Source organism: Cyprinodon tularosa, unplaced genomic scaffold (genome assembly GCF_016077235.1).
Source record: "Cyprinodon tularosa strain WSP-4 unplaced genomic scaffold, ASM1607723v1 ctg510, whole genome shotgun sequence".
Taxonomy (NCBI): domain Eukaryota; kingdom Metazoa; phylum Chordata; class Actinopteri; order Cyprinodontiformes; family Cyprinodontidae; genus Cyprinodon; species Cyprinodon tularosa.
In genome coordinates this window covers 121,335-146,416 of record NW_024039242.1, presented here as the reverse complement: position 1 = coordinate 146,416, position 25,082 = coordinate 121,335, and the positions used below count along the sequence as shown (strand labels likewise).

The 25,082-nt window shown below is 40.5% G+C and overlaps 1 protein-coding gene across 2 annotated transcripts; it reads left to right on the top strand.

The window, feature by feature from the left end:
* On the top strand, positions 1-24,865 carry sltm (SAFB-like, transcription modulator). 2 transcript variants are annotated; one of them, XM_038303471.1, is made up of 22 exons: positions 1-171; positions 4,721-4,808; positions 4,900-4,955; positions 7,696-7,783; positions 7,890-7,945; positions 12,671-12,698; positions 13,820-14,366; positions 15,017-15,060; positions 15,141-15,235; positions 16,430-16,579; positions 16,665-16,777; positions 16,894-17,066; positions 17,162-17,283; positions 17,389-17,445; positions 17,611-17,681; positions 17,768-17,948; positions 18,105-18,229; positions 19,815-19,985; positions 20,447-20,740; positions 20,813-20,906; positions 23,495-23,643; positions 23,728-24,865. In XM_038303471.1, the coding sequence occupies exons 1-22, from the start codon at positions 37-39 to the stop codon at positions 23,834-23,836; spliced, it is 2,946 nt and encodes a 981-aa protein (XP_038159399.1). In that variant the 5' UTR covers positions 1-36; the 3' UTR covers positions 23,837-24,865. The 2 variants fall into 2 exon arrangements, with proteins under 2 accessions (XP_038159399.1, XP_038159398.1); XM_038303470.1 differs by having other exon boundaries at positions 17,536-17,681.
* The last annotated feature ends 217 nt before the right edge of the window (positions 24,866-25,082 follow it).

The window sequence follows — 25,082 nt, the reverse complement described above, 5'->3', positions numbered from 1 at the left end:
ACGAAGAAGAGATCATCTCGCTAATCTGGAGGTAAAATGGCGTCGGGTGCCATTTCAACAGATTCAAAGAAAATAACAGAATTAAGAGTTGTTGACCTTAAATCCGAGCTCAAGAAAAGGGGCTTGGACACATTTGGTGTAAAAAGCGTTCTTCTTTCAAGACTGAAACAGGTAAGAGAACGAAGCAGTTTATTAAAAGAAAGGTCGAATCATCTCGGTATGCGATGCAGAAAAGCTAGTGCTAATTCTAGCTAATGTGATGGCGTTCCAGCAGTGCTACATAATATGGCTTCTTGTAGTTTTTAACTTCTGGGTTTCGCATTTGTGTTTCCCAGTTAAATGCGTACGTGCCTCTTTTTAGTTGTACGTGGCGTGGGATAAATTCAGTCTTCGTCTGGCACATCAATTGGATGTTCGGAAATAAACACTGAAATGTAAAAACTCCCATTGTCTGCCACTAACTGGATAATATGTATAATTCAATTATTGTTTAAATAGAAAAGTTCCTCGGTGAACAGAGTTTAACATTAAAAAAGGCAGATAACGCATGATCGGCCTCCGCTGTTGAAATCCTGCTGATTGGTCCACTCTACTGCGTTTCTGCAGCAGCTGGTTCAACACCATACATTTGGTTGATGCCCTGATAACTGAATATGTTTAATGGAATGGTTACTGTCTTATTGGCAATTTGAGTGCAATAATTTCTAAACCCTATTTAGTTGCATAAGCAGCAGTTTTGGCCTTGTATATTCTGGATACAAATCTATGCTAGTGGGCCTTCTGTCTGGACTTGACATCCTCTCAGTGTATTTACAGATTATATTTTTGTATCTTCCTCCCACATTTGACAGGTTGTTGGTCTTTCTAAATTTCTATTCAGATGTAGTCTGTTTGGAGCGTTTTATCATCCAGCTGATGGTCTGTGATGGATGGTGGATGGTAATGGAAACCATTGGATAAGAGGTGGAGCAGCATGCCTCTTGTCCAATGACCTGAAGATGTGCAACAGCCTACCACAATCCTTCTCAAATTAGGGAGTAGTTAAATTTGCATTGGTTATTTGTAGGGCTGCAACAAACCATTTCTTTTTCGTTGCAAATCAATGACTGTGTCGGTTATTTTTTTTAATTAATCGATTAAAGGTATAGTTAAGGATTTTCGAGATCCTGTGCTAGAGGTGGGCGATACTGGGAATTTTTACTCCGTATGATACCTAGTAAATCCAGGGTCAGTATTGCCGATATTGATACGATACCGATACTTTTTACATTTAAATTTGATGTATCATGGAACTGCTGACCTTTCAGTGTTTTTGTGATTTTTATTTTATTGTTGCAATTGAATAATAATAATATTAATAATGTTCTGTTCATTTTTTCCCCTAATCCACTTCTTATATCTATCAATCTTTATGTAATTTTGTTTCTATTGTGTACACTTGGCTGTTGCTTTATTTCTATAAATGTCCCCATCGTGGTATAAATAAACAATTAGTTAATGGTAGCCCATTTAGATAACATTTTTTAATGGGATAAATGTACTGGGTTCTTTCAAGGTCTTAATCACACTTTCTGTGTGGGCTCCACTAACATAAGACATATAATATCTACTTTGAGAGTCAACATGAAGGTGATCACTCTTATCTACCTGGATATTCTCTGGAGGGTTGAAACGCCTCAGTCAGTTACGTCTCTTTGAGAGTCGAGGGTCTTTTGGGGCATTGAGTGAAGTTTTGTCTACTCAACATTTTCTTGCTTATGGTTTTTCATGTGCTTATATAAACAGCTTGTCGTTATTTAATTTACAGTATTAAAATATAGCCAAATGGCGCTTTATTCTCTGTTCTCCATGTTTTTTTGCTCCGGTTGTCTCTCCCTCCGAGTCTGCGAAGAGGCGGTGCGATTGTTTGTGTGTCGAGTAGAGAGAGAGTGAGCTGAGTGGGCGGGCCAGGCTGAGCCTGCATCCTGAGCTGGTGACGAGAGGATAGAGGGGAGCAGCAAAGTGCTGTAACACAGATGGGGAGAGTAGTGGATCTGCTGCAGCTGGTGCATGTGGGAGAGAATAAAAAGTATTGTTCAGTACCAGAGTTGGTATCAATCTTAGGATCGATCCACTCATTTCTACCGTGTACTTGCTCCCGAGACGAAACGCCTATTAAACACATGCAAGAGAGTGCATGAGCCTATTTCTCCTCATGTACATTCTGTTTAAAAGTTGTTCTCATAGCTCATACAAGCTTACTGTGTCTGAATGTCCAACTTAACCCCTAAATCCCTCAATCATTATATAGAGTGGGGACTATATAGTGGACTTTATAGCAAACTCGGGTAACTTACCATTCGGACAGATGATCACTTAATTTAGCTCCTCATTGGTCGCATGACTCTGCCTCTACCATGCAGTGCCTGCACCATTTTTATTACCGTATTTTCACGACCATAAGGCGCACCGTACTAAAAGGCGCAGTCTCAGTTATGTGTCCCATTTTTTATATACAGGTACATGTCCTCTACTACCTTTAAATACCTCTACTGCGTATTTTAAAAATACAGCGGGCCCAAAACTGAGTATGACTGTGCTTTATTCATGTATTTATTACAAAGTATTAATCAAACCTGCGAGCTGGCCGTGAGACAGACACATCACAGATGACACAGCGCTGTGATCACTCCTAAATGAACTTAAAATCCTGAAACCTGCCGACGGAATATGTTCGCTTTTATTGCCGTAATCCTGGTGCCTGCAGTTTAAATTATTTAGAAGAAAAACACCTGCCAGCCGCCGCGGTGAGGCTGCTGTTGAATGGATTTCTGCTGTCGGTGCACCGCTGGTATGTGGGGGTCTGAGCGCCTCCGACAAATATAGATAATCTGGATGAACTGACTGCAATTAAGTTTTCAGGTGGCCTTTCTCACTTAAAAACATATTAAAACTACTTTATTCCCACTGATCACAGCAAATATAGCTGCAAGATTTAGATTATTTAGATGAAAAAACACCTGCCAGCCACCACGCTGAAGAGGAGGAGACCTGCCCAGAGGCTGCTGTTGAATTAAGTTTTCAGGTAGAAAAATAGAGCGGGAGCAAAACTGAGTATGTTTGTGCTTTATTCATGTATTTATTACAAAGTATTAATCAAACCCATCAAAGTCATCATCCTATGTTTCTGAATAAAACAGCTGCGCTAAATCAGACATGCCAATTTCCCCTTCTTCGCTGTAAGAGTCACTTTCCGTGCAGCGTGGCTCCTCAGAAATAATGCCGGCTTTTGCAAAAGCTTGAACAACAGAGCCAGCAGACACGTTAGTCCATCTACAATCCATCCGCAAACGGTGGCGTAACTTGCCCGGCGCTGCCTTCCACTTATCCTGAAACTGTGGTCTCTGTCGGTCACCCATCGCTCCCACGCCGCTCGCAGCCTTACTTTGAACGGCCGCTTCACACTGAGTGTCGAGCGGTTGAAGTTCCTTTGTCAGACCCCCGGGATAACGGCGAGCACAGCGTCCATTTGATTCACCTTTTTTTTTTCACATCGGCTGTGAGATGGGCACGCAGCGATGGTGATGCATGGAAAAAAGCACCTGGTCTCCTCACATACACCTGCCTTTCATCATCTCCAGCCTTTTTCATTTGCGTTAATGTCATCAGAGCGCTGTGTCTGTCTCGCTGTCAGCTCCCAGATCAGCTTCTCTGATTGGTTGATGCGGCGCGTCCAGCAGCAAAACTTCAATTTTTCCATCTCGAGCAGCAGCAGCGCGTTGGCGGTGCGTCAGATGCTAACGCTCCCGAGGCGCTGCGGGTGCTGCTCAAAACGCGCTGCGGGACCTTTTGCTGCACCTATACGCGCGTCAACCATTGACTTTGCATGTAAACTCGCTGCTTCTGCTGCACCTGCTGGGTCCGGTTCACACCGATGTCAAGCGGTTGAACAGCGAGCACAGCGTTAATTTGTTTCCCCATGTTTTTCACATCAGCTGTGAGATGGGCACGCATGGAGTCACATATTAACAGCGATGGTGATGAGTGGAAAAAAAACACCTGGTCTCCTTCCATTCAGCCACTCTTTCATCATCTCCTCAATGAGGTGGTCTCAAAAGTCGCAGTTACAACACACATAAGGCGCACCGCACCAAAGGGCGCACCGCACATTTTGAGGGAAAAAAAAGACGTTTAAGTGCGCCTTATAGTCGTGAAAATACGGTAGTCGCCTCTGTTGCTACCTTACAGCGGCAACTAATAACAAAGATGTCTGTAGCAACAGCGGCATTATGGGAAAGCATTATGGGATTAGCGACAGCATACCCTCTATTGCGTATTGCCAAAGGTTCCTCGAAAAATATTTTTTTCTAAATTAAACCAGGTGACCAAACTTTTCCACTTAAGGAGTTCTGGATTGAGAATATTGACACACGCTAAAAAAAAATTGAAATCTTAAATGCAAAATGTTTATATTTTTCCTACAATTTTGATAGAATACTGCCCTAATTGGGCTGCTCTGTCAGCTAAAGGCATGTTTTAGTCTTTATAACCTAGTTAACGATTAATCGATTACTAAATTTGATTATTTCAATTGATTTATCATGATTAATCAGATCGTTTTCAGTTTATTATATTTGAGACCCTCCATCTCTAATCTAATATTTGTGAAAGATCTCTCTTTGGTTAAAAACAGTAGTCGGTTACTATGATTTAATTTAATCCTCAAAAATATCTTTTTAAGGCTATTGAAGATGAAGGTGGTGATCCAGAGTACATTCAGACATCGCCGTCAACTGATACACCTTCAAGGTTAAGTGGAAAAAGTAAAGGTAATTTTAGTTCCACTTCTTATTTTAACATTTTATCTGAATATGAAAGTTTCATACACATGCTTGTTAATGTGCCCTCTTTATTTTTTAGGGAAGAAATCCGATTCGGATTTGGAAAACACAGCAGATGAAGACAGTTGTTCCAAGGTGAGTGTTACAAACCTAAATAGGTCTGACTTGAAGCTGCCTGGATAGTTGCCTACTGCGTAGGGCTGGGCGATATAGAAAAAAAGCTTATCGATTAAAAAAAATGCATATTGATCGATATCGATAATTATTGAAAAGATTTGAAACCATATTTTATGTGCAGCTCTGCCTGGATTTTTTTATGATATTACTAAATTATTTAATTTTAATAAAGAACACAAAGACAGAATTCAAATTAAATATTTATTTAACCAACTTTTTTAACCATAACAATTGTTTTAAAGAAAAATAACTCAAGAGACCTGAGTTATGTTATTTAATACTGACAAAGAATAAACTAAAGTGACCAGAAAAGTGACCAAAATAAATATATCAAATAAATAAATAGAATACCCTATTTGGGTGGGAATAGTACACCACCAGCTTGTGGTAATTAAAAGATTGTAGGACTAGGCTACCATGTAAACTCCACTCAACAAGAACAAAAACCCCAAACAAAAATCAACTCACCCTTTATTCTAGCATTTCTATGGGGTATTTTTTCTCACCCCCGTTCTTCTAGAGGTGCTGCTGGCACCTCGTTATGGTTCAGCTTAGTTTCCTGCTTTAACCTGAGTTATTACTTTGAAGTTGCTGGCCCCTCAGCATTTTTCTCTCAGTTGTTAGAACTACGTGGGAAAACTGCCCAGAACTGAAAATATATATATAAATTTATTTTTTTCCCCGAAATTCCCGAAGATTCCTCGGAGGAGAGCCGCGCCGGGGCCTACACAGCTCGTACTCCTGCAGGTGTGAGCGGCTGAGATGATAAAAAAAAAAAAAAGTTGGTTGTGTTATCAGACTTCGTTTTCACTGGTTCCCTACACATTTTACAGATGACTGTGGTTTGTTTTTTGTCCGACTTGCCATGACCGAAATACTGCCAAACTGGCGAACTACAAAAACCCTTCTTTGGAACAATTTCCTCCGCCTCTCCTTGCTGCGACATCTTCATGTGCTCTGTGTTGTGGTTTGAGAGGGCGGCGCTTTGTGATGGCGTGCCTGGGTCCGCGATTGGTTGGGAGGCAGTAGTGACTAGCATAAACCTACATGATAGGCTACAATGAGAAGGATGGAAAACTGCGTTTTTTTTATCGAACTTTTATCGACTCTCTTTTTTTCTATTGCGCCACACGTCTATCGATCGATATATCGTTATTGAATTATCGCCCAGCCCTACTACTGCGATACTTTTATGCTGGGCTAGAACTTTTTATTTATTTATTTTTTTTTACGTTAAACATGCTCCTCTACTATTTGATTTTTAGGTTTTTTTAAGTACAGTTACATTTTTGACAAACACTGCATTGAACTGATGTGGGAATTTACAAATGGAAATGCCAGTCCCAAACTGAATCCTTGTCTGAAAATTCTTTTTTAATCAGACTCCTTTAAAGGGGGTCATAGAATGATTCTATATAAGGTATTTGGTGCTGGTCCTTAAGGTCTCTGAATAGGGTGGGTAACATTGGTTGGGCAGAAAATGGCATCTTTGCTGTTCTATTCTGTTCTGTTGCACCCTAATGTTAGCCCGGTTAAAAGCCCCAGAGTGAAACGACAGGTTTTCTTCCTTTTACTGTATGCTCATGTATAATTAAATGAGCTGTTCGCTGATTGCTTGGTTTACAACGAGCTAAGCTGCTGAGCAAAGACGCATCATAGCAACAAGCACTCACTCACTGAAACATCAAATTGTTGATATGGTAGGGTGACCGGGCGCCCTCTTTTTCTCTGTCATGTCCTACTTTTCATATCTAAAAAAAAAAAATGCAAGGCTTAATTAAAAAATTTCAAACTGGGGATTTTGGTCGACTATAGTGCAGCAGAACTGAGCCGTGAGCTCCAGGGCTGGTCTGGGAACCCCAGCGGACGGGGGCAAGGAGCAAGCAGGGGACGGGACGACCGAAACCCGACCTGGTGACGGTAGCCTGGACACTGGCGGCCCTGTGCTTTCCCCTGCCTGCCTTCATGTTACACATGAATTTCACATGAAAAACATCTGCTGTTAAAAATGCAGACAAACAATCGACTCTAGTGCTTTTCAATGCAGCAGATTTCTGACATTCTGTTTTAAGCTATTACAGGGTTTCCACGGGTCAGTAAGTGTCATTAAATCATTATTTGTTAAATTTAGGCCTTAATTGGCATTACAATTATTTAAATATGATAATTGTGGCATTTAAAATGCTTTATTTTTAAAAAATGAATTTAGAAAAACTACTTCATCAGATAAATTATATTGCGATATATTTGCGTGGAACTGCTTTCGGGTGATCATAAAGCCGTATGTTTGGAAAGGAAGCTTGATGTGGTGAAAAAGCTAGAGAATGGAAAAAACGAGGAATTCGGGACATGGCTGCAGCCTGTCGACAGTAAAGATGAAGGATTTTGCTGTTTTTCTCCTATATATGTATGTGTAATGTTAATGGTTATCATCACCCATATAATGTAATATTATTGTATGGATTGAAAACATTTAAAATGGTATTGTGAAACATGTTTTGATATAAGCGATATAAGAGTTCAACACCATCATACACATAATTTTGAAAACAAAAATCATTTGATAAACCCCCTGGTAATCACAACCTGCACATGAATGAATTTGTAACTGACCAATTTTTCATGAAGTTTGTTAATTGTCTTACAATGGTGAGTAGATGCTAAATATTTTTTTTTCTTTTTCAATAATGTTTTTAAGGCTAATGAAGATGAAGGTGGTGACCTAGAGTACAATCAGACTCCGCCATCAACTGATGCATCGACAACAATAAGTGAGAAAGTCCAAGGTAATTCTGGTTAACGCTTGACTTCACAATTCTCCCAGAGTGTAAAGGTTGCTTATCCAGTACCATATACTGAATCCATGAGGTACCTCCACGCTTAATCTTTCAGAAAAGAAATCCGATTCAGATTTGGAAAACACAGCGGATGAAGACACATTTTCCAAGGTGAGTGTGGCATGCCGTATAATTTGCCAATGGGTCAGGGGCTGTGGTTTCCTAGGACCGGCTTTGGTAATGTTTACGCTGTGATCAAAAATTAATGTTTACATTCACATATGTAGCCATAGTCTGTAATATACTTTGCTTCATTTTAGAGGTTCAGCACAATCATTGAGAATTACTGAGAAATCAGAAATCTTGAGAAATACTGAACAGCCCTTGGCTAACCCAACCATAGAGAACATGTGTCCCCTTTGGGCTTAACAAGCCACCGTAGCAGTGAAGAAAGCACTGCTACAAATCATATGTGATCCATCTTCAGTGTTTTATCCATGCTGCTGCCAGATGGCTCTGGGACCCCTTCATTTTGCCTGGTGGCATTTCAGAAACATTGTGAAATCTTAAATTAGCTGCTCTTGACATCATGATTATTATCTGTAGGCTAATTACAGAAGAATATGCAAAAAAAGGGATGCTGCACAGAGGACTTCTATTATAGTTTTCCCTTATTTCCTCATTTTATCCCTCAACACTCGAAAGAGTGATGTTTGTTACAAGTTATAGTTACCTTGCAAGAAGAATAACTTAAAAGTTTAAAAAACTGAAGTCAGCTTTTGATCCTCAAAGATGTTGAGCAAATGACTTTCCTGGTTTTTATACACTGAGTAGAGTTACCTGGTCTTTTACACAATTTGCAAATGCACATAAAGTTTAAGCTAAAATATTAGCATAACTTTTCATGTACCGTATTTTCACGACCATAAGGCGCACCGTACTAAAAGGCGCACTCTGTTATGGGTCCCATTTCTGTATTTAACACACACATAAGGCGCACCAGACTATAGGGCGCGTTTTTTATATACAGGTACATGTCCTCTACTACCTTTAAATACCTCTATTGCGTATTTAAAAATACAGCTGGGGCAAAACTGAGTATGACTGTGCTTTATTCATGTATTTATTACAAAGTATTAATCAAACCTGGGAGCTGGCCGTGAGACAGACACATCGCAGATGACACAGCGCTGTGATCACTCCTAAATTAACTTAAAATCCTGAAACCTGCCGACGGAATATGTTTGCTTTTATTACCGGTATCCTGGTGCCTGCAGTTTAAATTATTTAGATGAAAAACACCTGCCAGCCACCGCGTGAAGCCGGAGGCTGCCCAGCCTAGAGGCTGCTGATGAAGGAATTTCTACTGTCGGTGCACCGCTGGTATGTCGGGGTCTGAGTGCCTCCGACAGAAATAGATAATCTGGATGAACTGACTGCAATTAAGTTTTCAGGTGGCCTTTCTCACTTAAAAACATATTAAAACTACTTTATTCCCCCTGATCACAGCAAATATAGCTACAAGATTTAGATGAAAAAAACACCTGCCAGCCACCGCGGTATACGTGGAGGAGACCCGGCCCAGAGGCTGCTGTTGAATTAAGTGTTCAGGTAGAAAAATAGAGCGGGAGCAAAACTGAGTATGATTGTGCTTTATTCGTGTATTTATTACAAAGTATTAATCGAACCCATCAAAGTCATCATACTCTGTTTCTGAATTGCGCTAAATGCGCTAAATCAGACATGCCAATTTCCCCTTCTTCGCTGTCAGCGCGCTGGCACTTTCCGTGCAGCGCGGCTCCTCAGAAATAATGCCGGCTTTTGCGAAAGCTTGAACAACAGAGCCAGCAGACACGTTAGTCCAAGCATCTACAATCCATCCGCAAACGGTGGCGTAACTTGCCCGGCGCTGCCTTCCACTTATCGTGAAACTGTGGTCTCCGTCTGTCATCCATCACTCCCACGCCGCTCGCAACCTTACTTTGAACGGCCGCTTCACACCGATGTCGAGCGATTAAAGTTCCTTTGTCAGACCCCCGGGATAACGGCGAGCACAGCGTTCGTTTGATTCACCTTTTTTTTTCACATCGGCTGTGAGATGGGCACGCAGCGATGGTGATGCGTGGAAAAAACCACATGGTCTCCTCACATACACCTGCCTCAGCCACGCTTTCATCATCTCCTCATCCATCCAGCCTTTTTCATTTGCGTTAATATCATATGTCATCAGAGCGATGTGTCTGTCTCGCTGTCAGCTCCCAGATCAGCTTCTCTGATTGGTTGATGCGGCGCGTCCAGCAGCAAAACTTCAATTTTTCCATCTCGAGCAGCAGCAGCGCGTTGGCAGATGCTTAAACGCTCCCGACGCAGCGCCTGCTGCTCAAAACGCACTGCAGGACCTTTTGCTGCACCTATACGCGCGTCAACCATTGACTTTGCATGTAAACTCGCTGCTTCTGCTGCACCTGCTGGGTCCGGTTCACACCGATGTCGAGCGGTTGAACAGCGAGCACAGGGTTAATTTGTTTCCCCATGTTTTTCTCATCAGCTGTGAGATGGGCACGCAAGGAGTTGCATATTAACAGCGATGGTGATAAGTGGAAAAAAAACACCTGGTCTCCTTACATTCAGCCACTCTTTCATCATCTCCTCAATGAGGTGGTCTCAAAAGTCGCAGTTACAACACACATAGGGCGCACCGCACCAAAGGGCGCACCGCACATTTTGAGGGGAAAAAAAGACGTTTAAGTGCGCCTTATAGTCGTGAAAATACGGTACTCTCAATCACGTCACAGACTGCATCAAACTGACCTTATAAATGCGTTTTTTTTTATTGCATATACACTATGTGTATATAAAATTACGATAAAAGCTGTAATTTATGTACAAAAATTGACATTGTGTGAATCTGTGTTATCATCCGCATAGCACTTTGTCAGACTTTTCAAACTAGAAATGACGAGCTATAAAGCACCAAAACTCACCCAACTGCCCTGAATTATTACTCCATTCAGTCTTATTTAAGATTAGAAGATGCGGTAAGCTTGATGTTTGGTTCGCAAGTTTAAGGTTTTATGAGTTAAATCAAAATGACTATACTACATCACTTTTAGCCTTGGACAATAACACAAAACATCTCAAGAAATCATAAACTTAATTCAGGTGTAAGCTGTAAATGTTTTTGTTTTGATCTGAAAATGCACATCAGTTTTGTATCTACCTGTAACAAACGTTCAACTCTGTGGCGATTTACCAGTATTATTCCAGTCAAGTTGGGTGTGATGATTCATCAGGTGGATAAGCTGTTGATAATCCCATGTATCCCTGAAATCTTTTGTTACAGTAAGGTTTGCCGGATCAGGAAGGGACAGGAGGAAATCTGAGATTTCTTTAGATGTTAAGAAATCTTATTTGCATATGCATTTGAAGGGATGGAATTAAGGTGAAACTGGGATGTGCGAGGATGTTTACTCATTTTTTTTACTGAATTTTTTTAACACTACAAATTTCAGAATCGTAATTAATAAAGTGATACCATCTGTTTTTTTTGTTTTTTTTGAGTTTTTACGGCACTAGTGGCTCGTTTTTCTGACAGTAGGCTGACAGGAAGAGGGAGAGAGAGATGTGGCAATGGACCATAGGTCCGATTCGAACCCGGGTCGGCCGCGTCGAGGACCAAGTCCTCCGTACATGGGTCACGCTCACTAACCACTGCGTTCATTTCACTTCAATCACAAGAACTAAACATCACAGCAGTTCACTCTTATGATCAGATTTCCTGAATTACAAATGCATAAACAGATAACCCACCAGGTAACCTTAAAAAATGCTTCTTTGTGAGAGAAAATAGCACGGTTGAAAAGTAACTGATTTCAGCGGACATTATTCATTTCTCTGTCATATTACACAACCAAAAATGTAATATAAAGGGGAAAAAATACCAAAAAAGGAAAGATCAGGGTTCAGCCTGATATGAAGTGTTAATGGGTCAGGTTTGTATTTGAATGGAAGATATCTGCTTGACAGTTCAGGTTCTCTAGTCATCCTAATGGGTTCAGGTGCGTTTGTGAAGCTGGCCCTGTGCAGGACTGATGGTGCTTCCTCTAGCTCAGCAAGCAACATTCCCTGTTGTTACAAGTTGTTAGAAACAGAATGGTAAACATGCAGAACCACATGGAGGTGAAGATTAATCTGTGATTCAATCAGTTTTTCCACTGGCATGCAAAAACTTAATAAAACCAGGCTAAATTAAAATATTCAGCATCCAACAATTCGATACGCTACTTGGTTCGACACAAGAGCACGCAATAGTTTTTGGTCTTTAAATTTGTTTCCTTAGTTATTTTGGCTCTTTTATTTATTTATTACTTTTTTATTTGTGTATTTTGATAAAAATTTTTGCACAGACAAATCCTGAAGGCCTTCAATTCGGCCAGGACCCACCAGTTGGGAAAGACGAATAAATTAGAGACGGTTAATTGAAATCAACTGCTTTAAAAGTTGGTTTAAATTGATGCACCAGTGGTACAAAAACCACAACATTGAAAAGGGTCAGAATGAGGCGCACATATGAAAAACTATTTAGTTGGCGTGGTTTGGTGTGTGCCGTGAAAGAATGCTGTGCTAACTCTACACACAGCCTGATTAGCGCTATTGTCCACTATTGTCATAGTTAAGTATCCAGATGCTGGATAATGAACTATAAACTTGACTTTAGCTGAAACTGTATTTTCTTTCAGCCCTTTTGTGCTTTTTTTTCTTTTTAAATTACAGTTTTTAAGAGTACTCTTTACATAAAGATTTTTTTTGGTTATGCTCAAATAAAAGTAATACATTTGACAAACTGGTGTTTATATTTGTGTGGAAAGAGTCTCATCTCCTCTCCTCTTTTTCTAGGAAGTTGAGGAGTCTGAATCTGAAAAGGGTATGTATGCCACCACACGTTTCATGTTCGTTGCTTTTCTCTTAAAGTCTTATGCTTCTGAGCCCTGGTGAATATCGTTTCCTGTATTCAATGGTATTTAAATGCGGTTGCACTATCTAGGGAAACTATGAAGAAGAAGTGTTGAGACAATTTGGATGTTTTTCGAAGAACGAATCGCATGGGTCCCTTACATTTCTGGCTCTAGGTCTCAATTTTTCCACATCCATTGCCTTTGAGTTTTTGCTGCTTTTAAGGGTTCTGCTTTCCAAGTTCTCGTGAAGAATGAAGTTTACCAAGGACATAATTTATGTCCCATCAGAGGAAAAAAGTCACTTCAAGATCATGGCAGTCTAAGCAGTGACTGACATGACTGGAAAGACCTGTGATAAATGTACTGGCAAACATCTGAATACACCTCCACTTTTTCTACTGGAATAAGGCACCTTGTTAGAGGTTTTATCAAGCATCTGGAATCCTCTAAAGTCAAGGACTGCTACGTTCATCGATGCCGGTTCCTTTTAGATATAGGACGTACTTTATGGAGGACAGTTCTTCTATCTTTGAGGCGTACATGGAGACTTTGAAGCATGTAAAGAACCTGCATCGCTACGCTCAAAGGACCTGCAGGTTTTGAATGTGTACTGTTGTCGGGACACCTTGCAGCAAGCTTCACTTCACGATTAATCATCAATTTTGTTGATGGCACGTTAAAGGGGCTCGCACTCGGAATTGAAGAGCTACTGGAAGGTTTCCTGGACCCTACTTGTTTTGTGGACTGAACTCTGATGCATAATGGAAAGGAAAAAATAGATAAGTGAAGAATTGTCTTATATGGACGTGGTATAGCTGCTTCCTTTTTGAGAACAGCTTCACCTTTTATAAATCAACACATCCACTTGAAAAGATGACTCCAGCCCAAGATGAGCCAAGAAGAGAGCCCTGACTCCGTGTTTTTTTTATTTTTATTTTTTAAGATTATGTTGTTGTCTTTTGGTACCTGCGCCCTCGATGACCTTTAACAGTGAATGTGCTTTCTATTCTACTTCTGTTGGTCGAGTAACATGCGACATGTCAATGTTAAGATGTCTGTTTGCCATGTTTATCCTTATTAAATCCCTCAGATGTAACTGATACAGATGACGCTAGTCGCGAAAATTCTAAGCCTCCACCCTGTGAAGACAGCCTCGCTCATTCTGAGGCTGAAGCAGAGTCTGAAACCGTGGCGGCTGAGGCCGACTCAGAGCCTGAACCAGAGGAGAACGCAGAGGCTGACGAGGACGTAGACCGAGAGGCTGAGACCGAAGAAGCCGAGAGGGATCCTGAAACAATGAGCTCCTCTAGAGAAGTAGAGGATGATCACTTGTCTGTCTCAATCCAAAACGAAGACACCCTCACCCTGGATGTTGAAGGTGATGACCTCCTGGAAACAGGTAAACATGTGAGACTTCCAGATCCAGAGGCAGAGAAGAGCACTGAGACCTGTGCTGAGATGGGTCCAGATGATGACATGAAGGAAGAAGACATGGAGGACCACAAAGATGGTAAGAAAGACGATGGAGCCATGAAGAAAGACGCCAGAGACGCCATGACGGATGCTGAAACCGATAAAGAAATGGATTCTGGGAAGAAAGGCCAATCTACTGCAGGGGCCTTGGGTCAAGATAAGAGGTTTGTCTTTCTATGTCAGTTCTTTGATTCTACTACCAAGTCCACCTCACTAAGAGAGCAGCATTGTGGGTAGCCTCAAGATGATTTTTGTTTTTTTGTTTTTTTTTTTTGGCCATAAGGAAATTGTTCACAGATGTACCTTATCCTGCACTTTGCTGCTTTGGTTTATTTCTCTGAAGTTGGTTAAATGTGATTAACCAGGAGACAAGAAAACAAGTCTTTATTTTGATACTTTGATCCTTTTGCGGTTTCTACACATGGCAGTGTAAAAACAGCATTAGCCTCCATGATGATGATGCTTTTTTTTTCTCTAAATATTTTTTCAAACGGTGATGCAATGACGTTGAGCAGACCACTGAAGATTTCACTGACCCAGGGATGAAAAAAAAAAAAATCAATTGGCTGACCACCCGATCCACCATGCAACCGGAAAAAAAAAGAAGCTTTTGAGACTCCGGCACAGATCCACACCCTGCCTTAAGGATGTTTTTTATTTTTGTTGCTCTTTTATTTTATTTTATTTATTTTTTTCTTCCTTCAGGAGTTGGAAAATATGTTTTTGATCTATATGATGGATGTTTTTCTTTTTGTTCATGATTTTATCTACCCTCACTTATTTTAGTTTTGGTTTTGTAACATTCATGTTCTAGCTCTTCAAGAGACAAAGATGGAAAATCTGCAAAGGATGAAAAAGGTAAGATGGCTTGAGGTTTAAAAAAGACATCGCTCTGTTAAACTTCCAACTAATGCTTAAAATCTCCTTAACTTGAACAGCTGTCAGCAGCTCTTTTCGTAACCTATGGGTGAGCGGTCTGTCCTCGAACACCAAGGCAGCTGATCTGAAGAACCTGTTTGGCAAATATGGGAAGGTAAGAAATCCTGGAAACGTTTGGTTAAACTTGGTGCCAGCGATGATTGTTTGGACCACTGATCAAGATGTATAAAAAGTGAATGAAGAACAAAACCCAACTGTTGATTTAGGTACATTATTTAACTGAGGGAATCAAAAAATCCTCAACCCCCATAACGGAGATGTCCAAGGCAGTTATATTTCCCAGAATGCCATGCACGGAGAGCTCTCCTCGTAAAGCATTATGGGACCAATAATTATTGGTCACAAAACTTGCAAACCCTGCCCACCAGAGAAAACCCATAAGGGAAGAATTGTATATTTAAAACAGAAGTGATCATTTTCTAATAGCCTTTAAATGGTAGGAAAACGCTGTCTTGTATACTCGGATTACACTAGCTGGCACTATTTTTCTTTATATTTTTTGCTATCCATTCCCCCCAAACCACCCTGGTTTGTAGATATTGAACCCCACCTCAAGGTTACTACTGGATATTCACAAAAAGAGAACTTTCCAGTAAACCTGTCCTTCCAAGTTTCTTCTGGAAAAAAACTGTTTCTTCCGGCTGGAAAAACCCAGAATTTAACTGAATGGTAAACATAATTTATAAACATCCTTTGATATTTTATTTTTTTTACTCTAGAGAAGATTTTAGAGCACCCCACTGGTTAACATTTTTTAAGAAAGCTTGCATCTTTGAAAATAGAAACTTGTACTATGTTCCTCCTCCTGTGATGCATTACATTGAAACAAGCTCAACCTAGCTGTGTAATCTTTTCTCACTTAAAATGGAATACAGCAATATAAATATTAATAATAATATAAAAAGTGAAAAATCTCAAATGATTACTTCTAACTGGACTGTTTCTGCCCCTGTGGAATAAAATGTGGATAGCACTATTCAAACGCTTCACAAGGTTGGATGATTCAGAGGAAGTGATTTTTTTTTTTTATATATCCTCTCAGTAGAAACTGCTTTAAATCATCTTGATTTATGAATTCTCTCTAGCTTTTTTTCAGCTCACATTTTCTTTTCTGATTTTTAGGGACTAAATTAAAAGTTAGTTTTATATTGTTTAAATTTGATGCTTATACATCTTCACAGGATACAATTTAAGTCACTTTTGTCTCCTGTCTGATAAGCATTAAATCTGAAAATGATCCTTTACTTCAAAAACTAGAACTCCTAAGGCGCAAATATGTTTTCTACAGGTGCTCAGTGCTAAAGTGGTAACAAACGCTCGCAGTCCTGGTTCAAAATGTTACGGCTTAGTGACGATGTCCTCCAGCGCTGAAGTGGCGCGCTGCATCTCCCACCTTGACTGTACTGAGCTCCATGGACAACAGATATATGTTGAACGGGTAAACGGCTACCTCGAATGCTGCTATGGTAATGGTTAATGGATTGTATTGTCTTAATTTGACTTTTTTTTTTTTTTCTTCAAAGGTCAAAAATGATCCACTGAAAAAAGATCCCTCAAAGAAAGAAGCGGAGGACAAAGCAGTGTCTGGCAAGTCGAATATTAAGCACAGTTTGACTGGGACTAAACAGACAAACAAGTGAGTAACAACTTCAGGGTTCATGTCCCTAATACGAAAGCTTTATTCAAAATTGCATCTTTATTTTATGTTTTTTTTTTTTTTTTTTTTTTTATATACTTCTATTGAATGTTTAGATCACAGCCGACTAAAAAAGAGGAGAAAAAATCTGATAAGGAGAAAAAATCTGATAAGCAATCAGAAAAAGACAAGGATTCATCAAAGAAACTTGAAGGAAAAAGTGGGAGATCTGAGTCGGTCTCATCGAGCTCTGACGATGATTCAAAGAAAGATGACAGAAAGCGTGGCCGTAAGTCTCTCCTCCAGTTTTCAGAGCTGGAATGATCTTAGCTTTTTCATTAAGTGTCTCTCATATAAATGTTTCTTGTTAATAATTGTTTATAGAAACAAAGAGTCCAGGAAAGACGGCAGCAGAAGATCCTCCTACTAGAGAGGAGAGCTTTGGCAGAAGGCCTTTTAGAACCGGAAGATATTTTAATAATAGAACAGGAAGATATTTCAATAAAGTAAGCTTTTATTTATGTTTTTAATAGGTTGTTTTTAAGTAATCTTATTAAATTGTCAAAAATGGATGTTAAGTAAAAAAGTTTTTGTGTTTGTTTTTTTTCCAGCCCTATGGGAACCCTAACTTGGATAAGCGTCCAAGGTGGTTGATCCCTCCTGAAGAGGTTAAACTTTTCTCTTTATAGCCTATTACAAATTGCTTTAATCTGTTTATTTAGTTAAATTGGGTCTTAATGATTTTATTGTTCCCTTAGGTACAAATGCTGAGAGAGAAGCGGCAAGCCTTTTTCAACAAAGGGGTAGATAGTGATATTCTGCCCTTTGACAAGTTTAAGGAGCAGAAGGACCAGAGGACGCGTGAACAAATCGAGCGCTTCCAGAGAGCGGCTGAGCTGCGCAGGTAGCTCTCTTACATTAACCTCAAAACACTTTGAAATGAAGAAAATATTATTTAATCCTGAGAGAAACAAAAACATTTGTCTGAAGGCGCCGTGAAATAGCAGAACAAGAGCGGAGGGAGCGCGAGAGAGTCCGTCTGATGCGTGAACGGGAAGAACGGGAGATCCTGCTCCGGGAGCGCCAAAGGCTGGAGATGGAGAGACAAAAACTGGAAAGAGAGCGCCTGGAGAGAGAGAGGCTCGAGAGGGAGAGGATTCGCATAGAGCAGGTAAAGTAAACATGAACGGACTCACTCAATGGGTTAATACAACTTGCGGGGATATATGTTATTTTTTTTCCCCAAACATGCATCAAATTTATTGCCAGTTAACTTTGGTTTCTGTTACAAGAGAAACATCCCAGTGAACCATTTTCTGTTTTAAAGGAACGTCGTAAGGAGGCTGAGCGCATGGCACGTGAACGAGAGGAGCTTCGGCGGCAGCAGGAGCAGCTGCGTTTTGAACAAGAGAAGAGAAATAACCTGAAAAGGGGTCGTGAGGTGGAACACGGGTATTTATTTTATTTATTTATATTTTTTTTTGGAGCATTTGTTGCTCTCTTGTCAGCTTAAACTGAGTTTTATGCATGAGGTAGGAGAAAGCTTTTAGTAAAAAACAAAACAAAGGCTTTAATGCTTACATAGAAACTTTGTTTTATTAGCAGCTAGGTGTGATAGTTAACAGATAAATTAATTTAACTCTGAGCAGAATTGTCTTTTATATGTATATTTTTTTCGAGCACAGTAAGAAAACTTCGACAAAAGATTAACAATCATTTCTGTCCCATTGAAAAGCCTTTAGCGAGCAGAGAGCTACCCATAGAGAATACAGGGGTTTGCAAAAGTACACAAAGTGATGTAAAGTTGTGAAAGGAAAATTACACATGCCACAAAACCGGCTTAAATTTGAGGCTTTTTTTCTGCAATATGTTCGACGTTTCTGTCAGTTCTGTAAGATTGCAGTACTTAATTGTAAATGTTTGAAATCTGAACCCCGTCGCCCCCTGTTCAGTGATTGTTTTTTCCCTCTAACATCCTCTCCGAGGTCCAAGTATACAGCTGAATCCCACCCTTAGCCACTGGCTCTCCTGTACTACTCCATGTGTTTGTGTAGATGTTGTTTTGTCTTTCAGTTTTTTTTGTTTTCATCTGTTGCCACTTATTCTTGATTTGGTATAGGTCTGGACTTTGACGGGGGCATTCTAGGACATGAATATGTTTTGTTTTCAACCATTTCATTGTGGCCTTAGCATTATGTTTAAGATTGTCATCCTGCTGGAAGGCAAACCTCGACCAAAGATTGCCCTGTATTTGGGTTCATCCATCAACTCTGATCATCTTGATTGTTTCTCCTGAAGCAGACCACTCCATAGCATGATGCCACTGCCACCATATTTAACAGTAGTTGTGGTCGGTTGAGAGTGATGTGCAATGTTGGATTTCTGCCACTGATAATTTGGCAGACAGGTCCAAATCATCTTTTTCCACTCTTTGCTCTCTCTGGCCCTTTTTGCTACATCTCTGATCAGTGCTGTTGTTCCTACTGTAAGTTTATCTGGAAGGCCTAGTCTTGGTAGAATTGTACCATACTTTTCCCATTTCTGGAGGATGGATTGAACAACTCCTTTATCCCTGATCTGTCTGCAGTGTACCTTTGACCTTATGATGCCATTTACTCCCCTATAGTCTCTGAACCACCCTGATTCCATCACACAGCAGCTGATTTTGTACTGATATTAGATTATGAACAGGTAGACTATTCAGTCAACAATCAGGCAACTTCTGACAGGGATTGGTTGCACTAGGAGAAAAGGGGCTGAATCATTTTGCACTTTCTATTTTTATTTTATTATTTTTTTTTTATATATTTTATATCATGTATAGTTTTTATTTTGTGAACAATTGATTACCAATTCATTTACTGTGCATTCTGACTATATGCCTGTGTTTTTGACATCTAAGTGAAGCATTAAATGTTTTGCGGTAAACAGGTGGCAAAAATCATTACCAACGGAGTTGAACAGATTTTAGCCTGAAGCAACTTTTTCTGTAGAACAATTTTGACTTGAAAGCTTCATTAGTCTGCTTCATGTTTAGCCGGCGTGATGATCCCTACTGGAACGGCAATAAAAAGATGCATTCTGAGCCAGAGGTCCACCTGAACCAAGGCTCCAACTACAGCCGACCGCAGAATCGCTTCCCCAGCGTAAATCCTCGGGAGAGGGGCCGTTTCTCAGACGCTGGCCATCAGCCTAACACGTTTGACAGGTATGGGAAGATTCCAGGAGTAAAACTTTTTTTAGTGTAGCATATGGTTACATTTCTGGGCCACAAAGCTGGACTCGGTTAAGTAAGATTCATTTAGAAGGTTAAAACATCACCCATGTTGCAGCATCTTTTTAAAATATATTTTTTAGATTTGTGTCACCAGAATGTCTACCATAAATCCTCTTTACTTACACTGGAGCAGAAACCTGCAGAACCATCTCGTTGACAAATCTTGTGAAGTTTGTAACTTTATCATAAATGGTGCAAATAGAAAATGTCATTTGAATGTGTTTTAAACATGATCAAAAGTCATCAATTACTTGACTTTTTAGGTTTAATCATCAAGGCTGTTGGTAGATATCAGTTTAGGTTTCAGCTTAATAACCGTATTGTTTAAAGTGTAATGGCAGTACTGTAACCTGTTTTGGTTCTGATCACCGCCTTTCTTTTTTACTTCCAAGGCGCAATAAATATGACGGCGAACCAGAGGCAAAGAAGAGTCGTCCAGCTCCTCACAGAGAGGGCTGTGGCTTCGAGAGATACCCCAAGAACTTTGATACCGTCCGCAGACCCGAGCCACCTCCCCGTGGTGACACTGACCGCAGAGAAAGAGACGAGAGGCGCCCTCCGCCTATACATGATCGCCCTGTGGGAGCAAGAGCTCCAATCACTGCTGCGTCACACAACCGCCCACTGAGGGATGGACCAGGGTGGAAGAATGATGGAGGGATTAATTCCAACAAGGGAGATATGAGGTATTGAACAGTTTACTCTTCTTGAACATTCATCAGAAGCTGTGCTACATTAACTGTCTGTGCTTCCTGCAGAGGGCCGATGCGCATGCGGGAAGATCGTCCAGGCAGGGACAGCGGAAGGAGTGGCTTTAATAACAGAGGTCAACCCATCGGCATCAATGATCAGGTCTGGTTTTAAAAACTGTTTTTTGTTAGACTAAACTCTGAATACTTTAAACTGAAACAACTACAGGGTGGTTTGATGAATGAGATGAGCCTGTATCTCTACAAAAAAAGCTAAAGAAGTAAATAAAAATGGCTACATATATTTGATTTAATGCTGTAATGACTTAAATGTCCGTGAGAGCAGAGTTGAAATGTCTTTCTGCTTCTAAAAAGGTTACTTTAGGATAGGGGTCTGCAACTTTTTATATCCAAAGAGCCATTTTACCCAGAGTTCAACCAAGTGCCACCTTAAACAACCAACAATTAATGTATTTTTAGCTTTTAAAATAATAAAAGCATAATTTCTAAGCTAATTAAAAGAGAAACGACTCATAAAACATATTTGTTTCTTTTTTAAATGTCATTCTTTTCTGTCCTATGAAAAACACAAAAACTTTTAAGACTAGTATTTATTATAGTACATTCCTTTGCTCTTTACATACCGTATTTTCACGACTATAAGGCGCACTTAAACGTCTTTTTTTCCCTAAAAATGTGCGGTGCGCCCTTTGGTGCGGTGCGCCCTATGTGTGTTGTAACTGCGACTTTTGAGACCACCTCATTGAGGAGATGATGAAAGAGTGGCTAAATGTAAGGAAACCAGGTGTTTTTTTTCCACTCATCACCATCGCTGTTAATATGTAACTCCTTGCGTGCCCATCTCACAGCTGATGAGAAAAACATGGGGAAACAAATTAACCCTGTGCTCGCTGTTCAACCGCTCGACATCGGTGTGAACCGGACCCAGCAGGTGCAGCAGAAGCAGCGAGTTTACATGCAAAGTCAATGGTTGACACGCGTATAGGTGCAGCAAAAGGTCCCGCAGTGCGTTTTGAGCAGCAGGTGCAGCATGTCGGGAGCGTTTAAGCATCTGACGCTCCGCCAACGCGCTGCTGCTGCTCGAGATGGAAAAATTGAAGTTTTGCTGCTGGACGCGCCGCATCAACCAATCAGAGAAGCTGATCTGGGAGCTGACAGCGAGACAGACACAGCGCTCTGATGACATTAACGCAAATGAAAAGGGCTGGATGGATGAGGAGATGATGAAAGCGTAGCTGAGGGAGGTGTATGTGAGGAGACCATGTGGTTTTTTCCACGCATCACCATCGCTGCGTGCCCATCTCACAGCCGATGTGAAAAAAAACGTGAATCAAATGAACGCTGTGCTCGCCGTTATCCCGGGGGTCTGACAAAGGAGCTTCAACCGCTCGACATCAGTGTGAAGCGGTCGTTCAAAGTAAGGCTGCGAGCGGCGTGGGAGCGATGGATGACAGACGGAGACCACAGTTTCAGGATAAGTGGAAGGGAGCGCCGGGCAAGTTACGCCACCGTTTGCGGATGGATTGTAGATGGACTAACGTGTCTGCTGGCTCTGTTGTTCAAGCTTTTGCAAAAGCCGGCATTATTTCTGAGGAGCCGCGCTGCACGGAAAGTGACTCTTGACAGCGAAGAAGGGGAAATTGGCATTTCTGATTTAGCGCAGCTGTTTAATTCAGAAACAGAGGATGATGACTTTGATGGGTTCGATTAATACTTTGTAATAAATACACGAATAAAGCACATTCATACTCAGTTTTGCTCCCGCTCTATTTTTCTACCTGAAAACTTAATCCAACAGCAGCCTCTGGGCGCGTCTCCTCCTCTTCACCGCGGCGGCTGGCAGGTGTTTTTCATCTAAATAATCTAAATCTTGCAGCTATATTTGCTGTGATCAGTGGGAATAAAGTAGTTTTAATATGTTTTTAAGTGAGAAAGTCCACCTGAAAACTTAATTATTGCAGTCAGTTCATCCAGATTATCTATTTCTGTCAGAGGCACTCAGACCCCGACATACCAGCGGTGCATCGACAGTAGAAATTCCTTCATCAGCAGCCTCTAGGCTGGGCAGCCTCCGGCTTCACGCGGTGGCTGGCAGGTGTTTTTCATCTAAATAATTTAAACTGCAGGCACCAGGATACCGGTAATAAAAGCGAACATATTCCGTCGGCAGGTTTCAGGATTTTAAGTTAATTTAGGAGTGACCACAGCGCTGTGTCATCTGCGATGTGTCTGTCTCACGGCCAGCTGCCAGGTTTGATTAATACTTTGTAATAAATACATGAATAAAGCACAGTCATACTCAGTTTTGCCCCAGCTGTATTTTTAAATACGCAGTAGAGGTATTTAAAGGTAGTAGAGGACATGTACCTGTATATAAAAAAGGCGCCCTATAGTCCGGTGCGCCTTATGTGTGTGTTAAATACAGAAATGGGACACATAACTGAGAGTGCGCCTTTTAGTACGGTGCGCCTTATGGTCGTGAAAATACGGTATATTTAACCACTATTAATAGGTGCTGTACCGGGTCCAAAGATCCACATGTGGGTCTGGAGCAGCAGGTTGCAGACCCCTGCTTTAGGATGTGTTAAGGGTGTTGAAATATCACATTTTTATTCCTTTGGTCTCTTTTTCCCCCCCCTTATCTAAATTCACTGTATCATGATGAACATTTCAATAAACCTCCACACGGTTTGACTGGGTGACTGACTCCCAACACCTCTGTTTCTGCAGCCGTTCAGCTCTGGCCGGCAGGTAGTGGTGGAGCGTCACAGCAGGGAGCAAGTACCGAGGAAGGAGTGGCATGGTGGATCAAGCTCTCAAGGAGTCTTTCCTGATAATCGCAGGATGGACAACAGTCGTGGGATGATGCCTACCTCCAGGTACACCAGTTAGACCAGGTGACAAAAGCCTCATCACGTGTTTTTGACACAGCTCTGACGATTGTAACCGTTGTCTCCTTGCAGCCATTCTTCGGGATTGAGCCGGATTGTACAGATCACCAGCAACCCTATTTCCAGCAGCGGCACCGTGGGAGGATTCAAGGCTTTTAAAGGAGCGTCGCGGCCCTTCTGAGTTCAGCTATTTAAAGGATTTAATATTGGAAGACTTTTTGTTCTCCCGAACACTCTGATTTTTAAAATGACTGTTTTGGGCAGCGCATCAGCAGCCCTGTTTTAGTCTATACAGTCTTTATGTCAGTGTGGGTCCTGATAGTTTTGTTGTTACCACCAAAACGTTTTAACATTTCTGAGGTTGCTGCACATCCCTGTCTCCTAGTATCAAGCTTTCCAGTGATGTAGGATTCCTCTTATCGTTAGTGGTTGTATTTTTAGTAGTTTTCCTGTGTAATCTTTTTATTTCAGTGTATTATATAATCCAAAATACTAAGGATTTCTGACAGATGTGGATGTTTCTCTGAGATGGATGACGTTTTTTTTTTTTTTTGAGAAGTCTTATTTAATGAAGGGGATATTTTGTAAAGCCAAACTGATATGTTTAAACAGGAGAGTTGAGCTGTTTAAAAGCTCTCTTTGATGGCTACATATTAGGTAGCAGATACCAGAGGACAAACGGAACTGTGTACAGGTCTTTCTAAGAAAAAAAATGAGAAGAGAACATTTGTTTTGTTTGTAATTAACCTCTGGACATTTTCAAATATAATTGTAATCAGTTTTCAGCTGGGCTGTTTTTACCTTTCCCTGTTGAAGCCACTCCTCTCTGGTCACTGAACTCTGTAAACAGCCACATTCCTCTGCTGAAGGTAGAATCTGAAAAGTTTGGTACAATATTAAAACTACCTGAAGCTTGTATTTCGTGTATTTCTGTTGTAATTTTAGTGCTTCTATGTAATCTCTGAACTTTAATTTTAATAATTTTGGTTGTACCTGTAGAGATCTGGCATCTGATGTTTTTCACTCAGTTCATTGTATCCTTGACTACACACCTGATGTTATTGAAATACAAATTCAATAAGAAAATTACTTTTTTTTTTTTTTAAGAAACTCATATAATCAATATATACGTTTGATAAAAAGACAGTAAATGCACATTTCAGTTTGTGTTTTACATGACGATCTGAAAATAAACTAGTCTCCCAAGTTCTAAAATGTATATTTCATTTAATAATTAAAACTGATGATTCACTTGTCTATAGGCAACCTCTTCAGTACGGTTAACATTTCTCTGAATGACTGTAGAGGTCTAATCTGTACGGAGTTGCATGTTATCTCCATAGAATCTGCAGGTACCGTGACCTCCTTCCACACTCCACAAACATTACTGTTAGGGTTAACTAGTCTTTCTAAATTGTCCCAAAGAG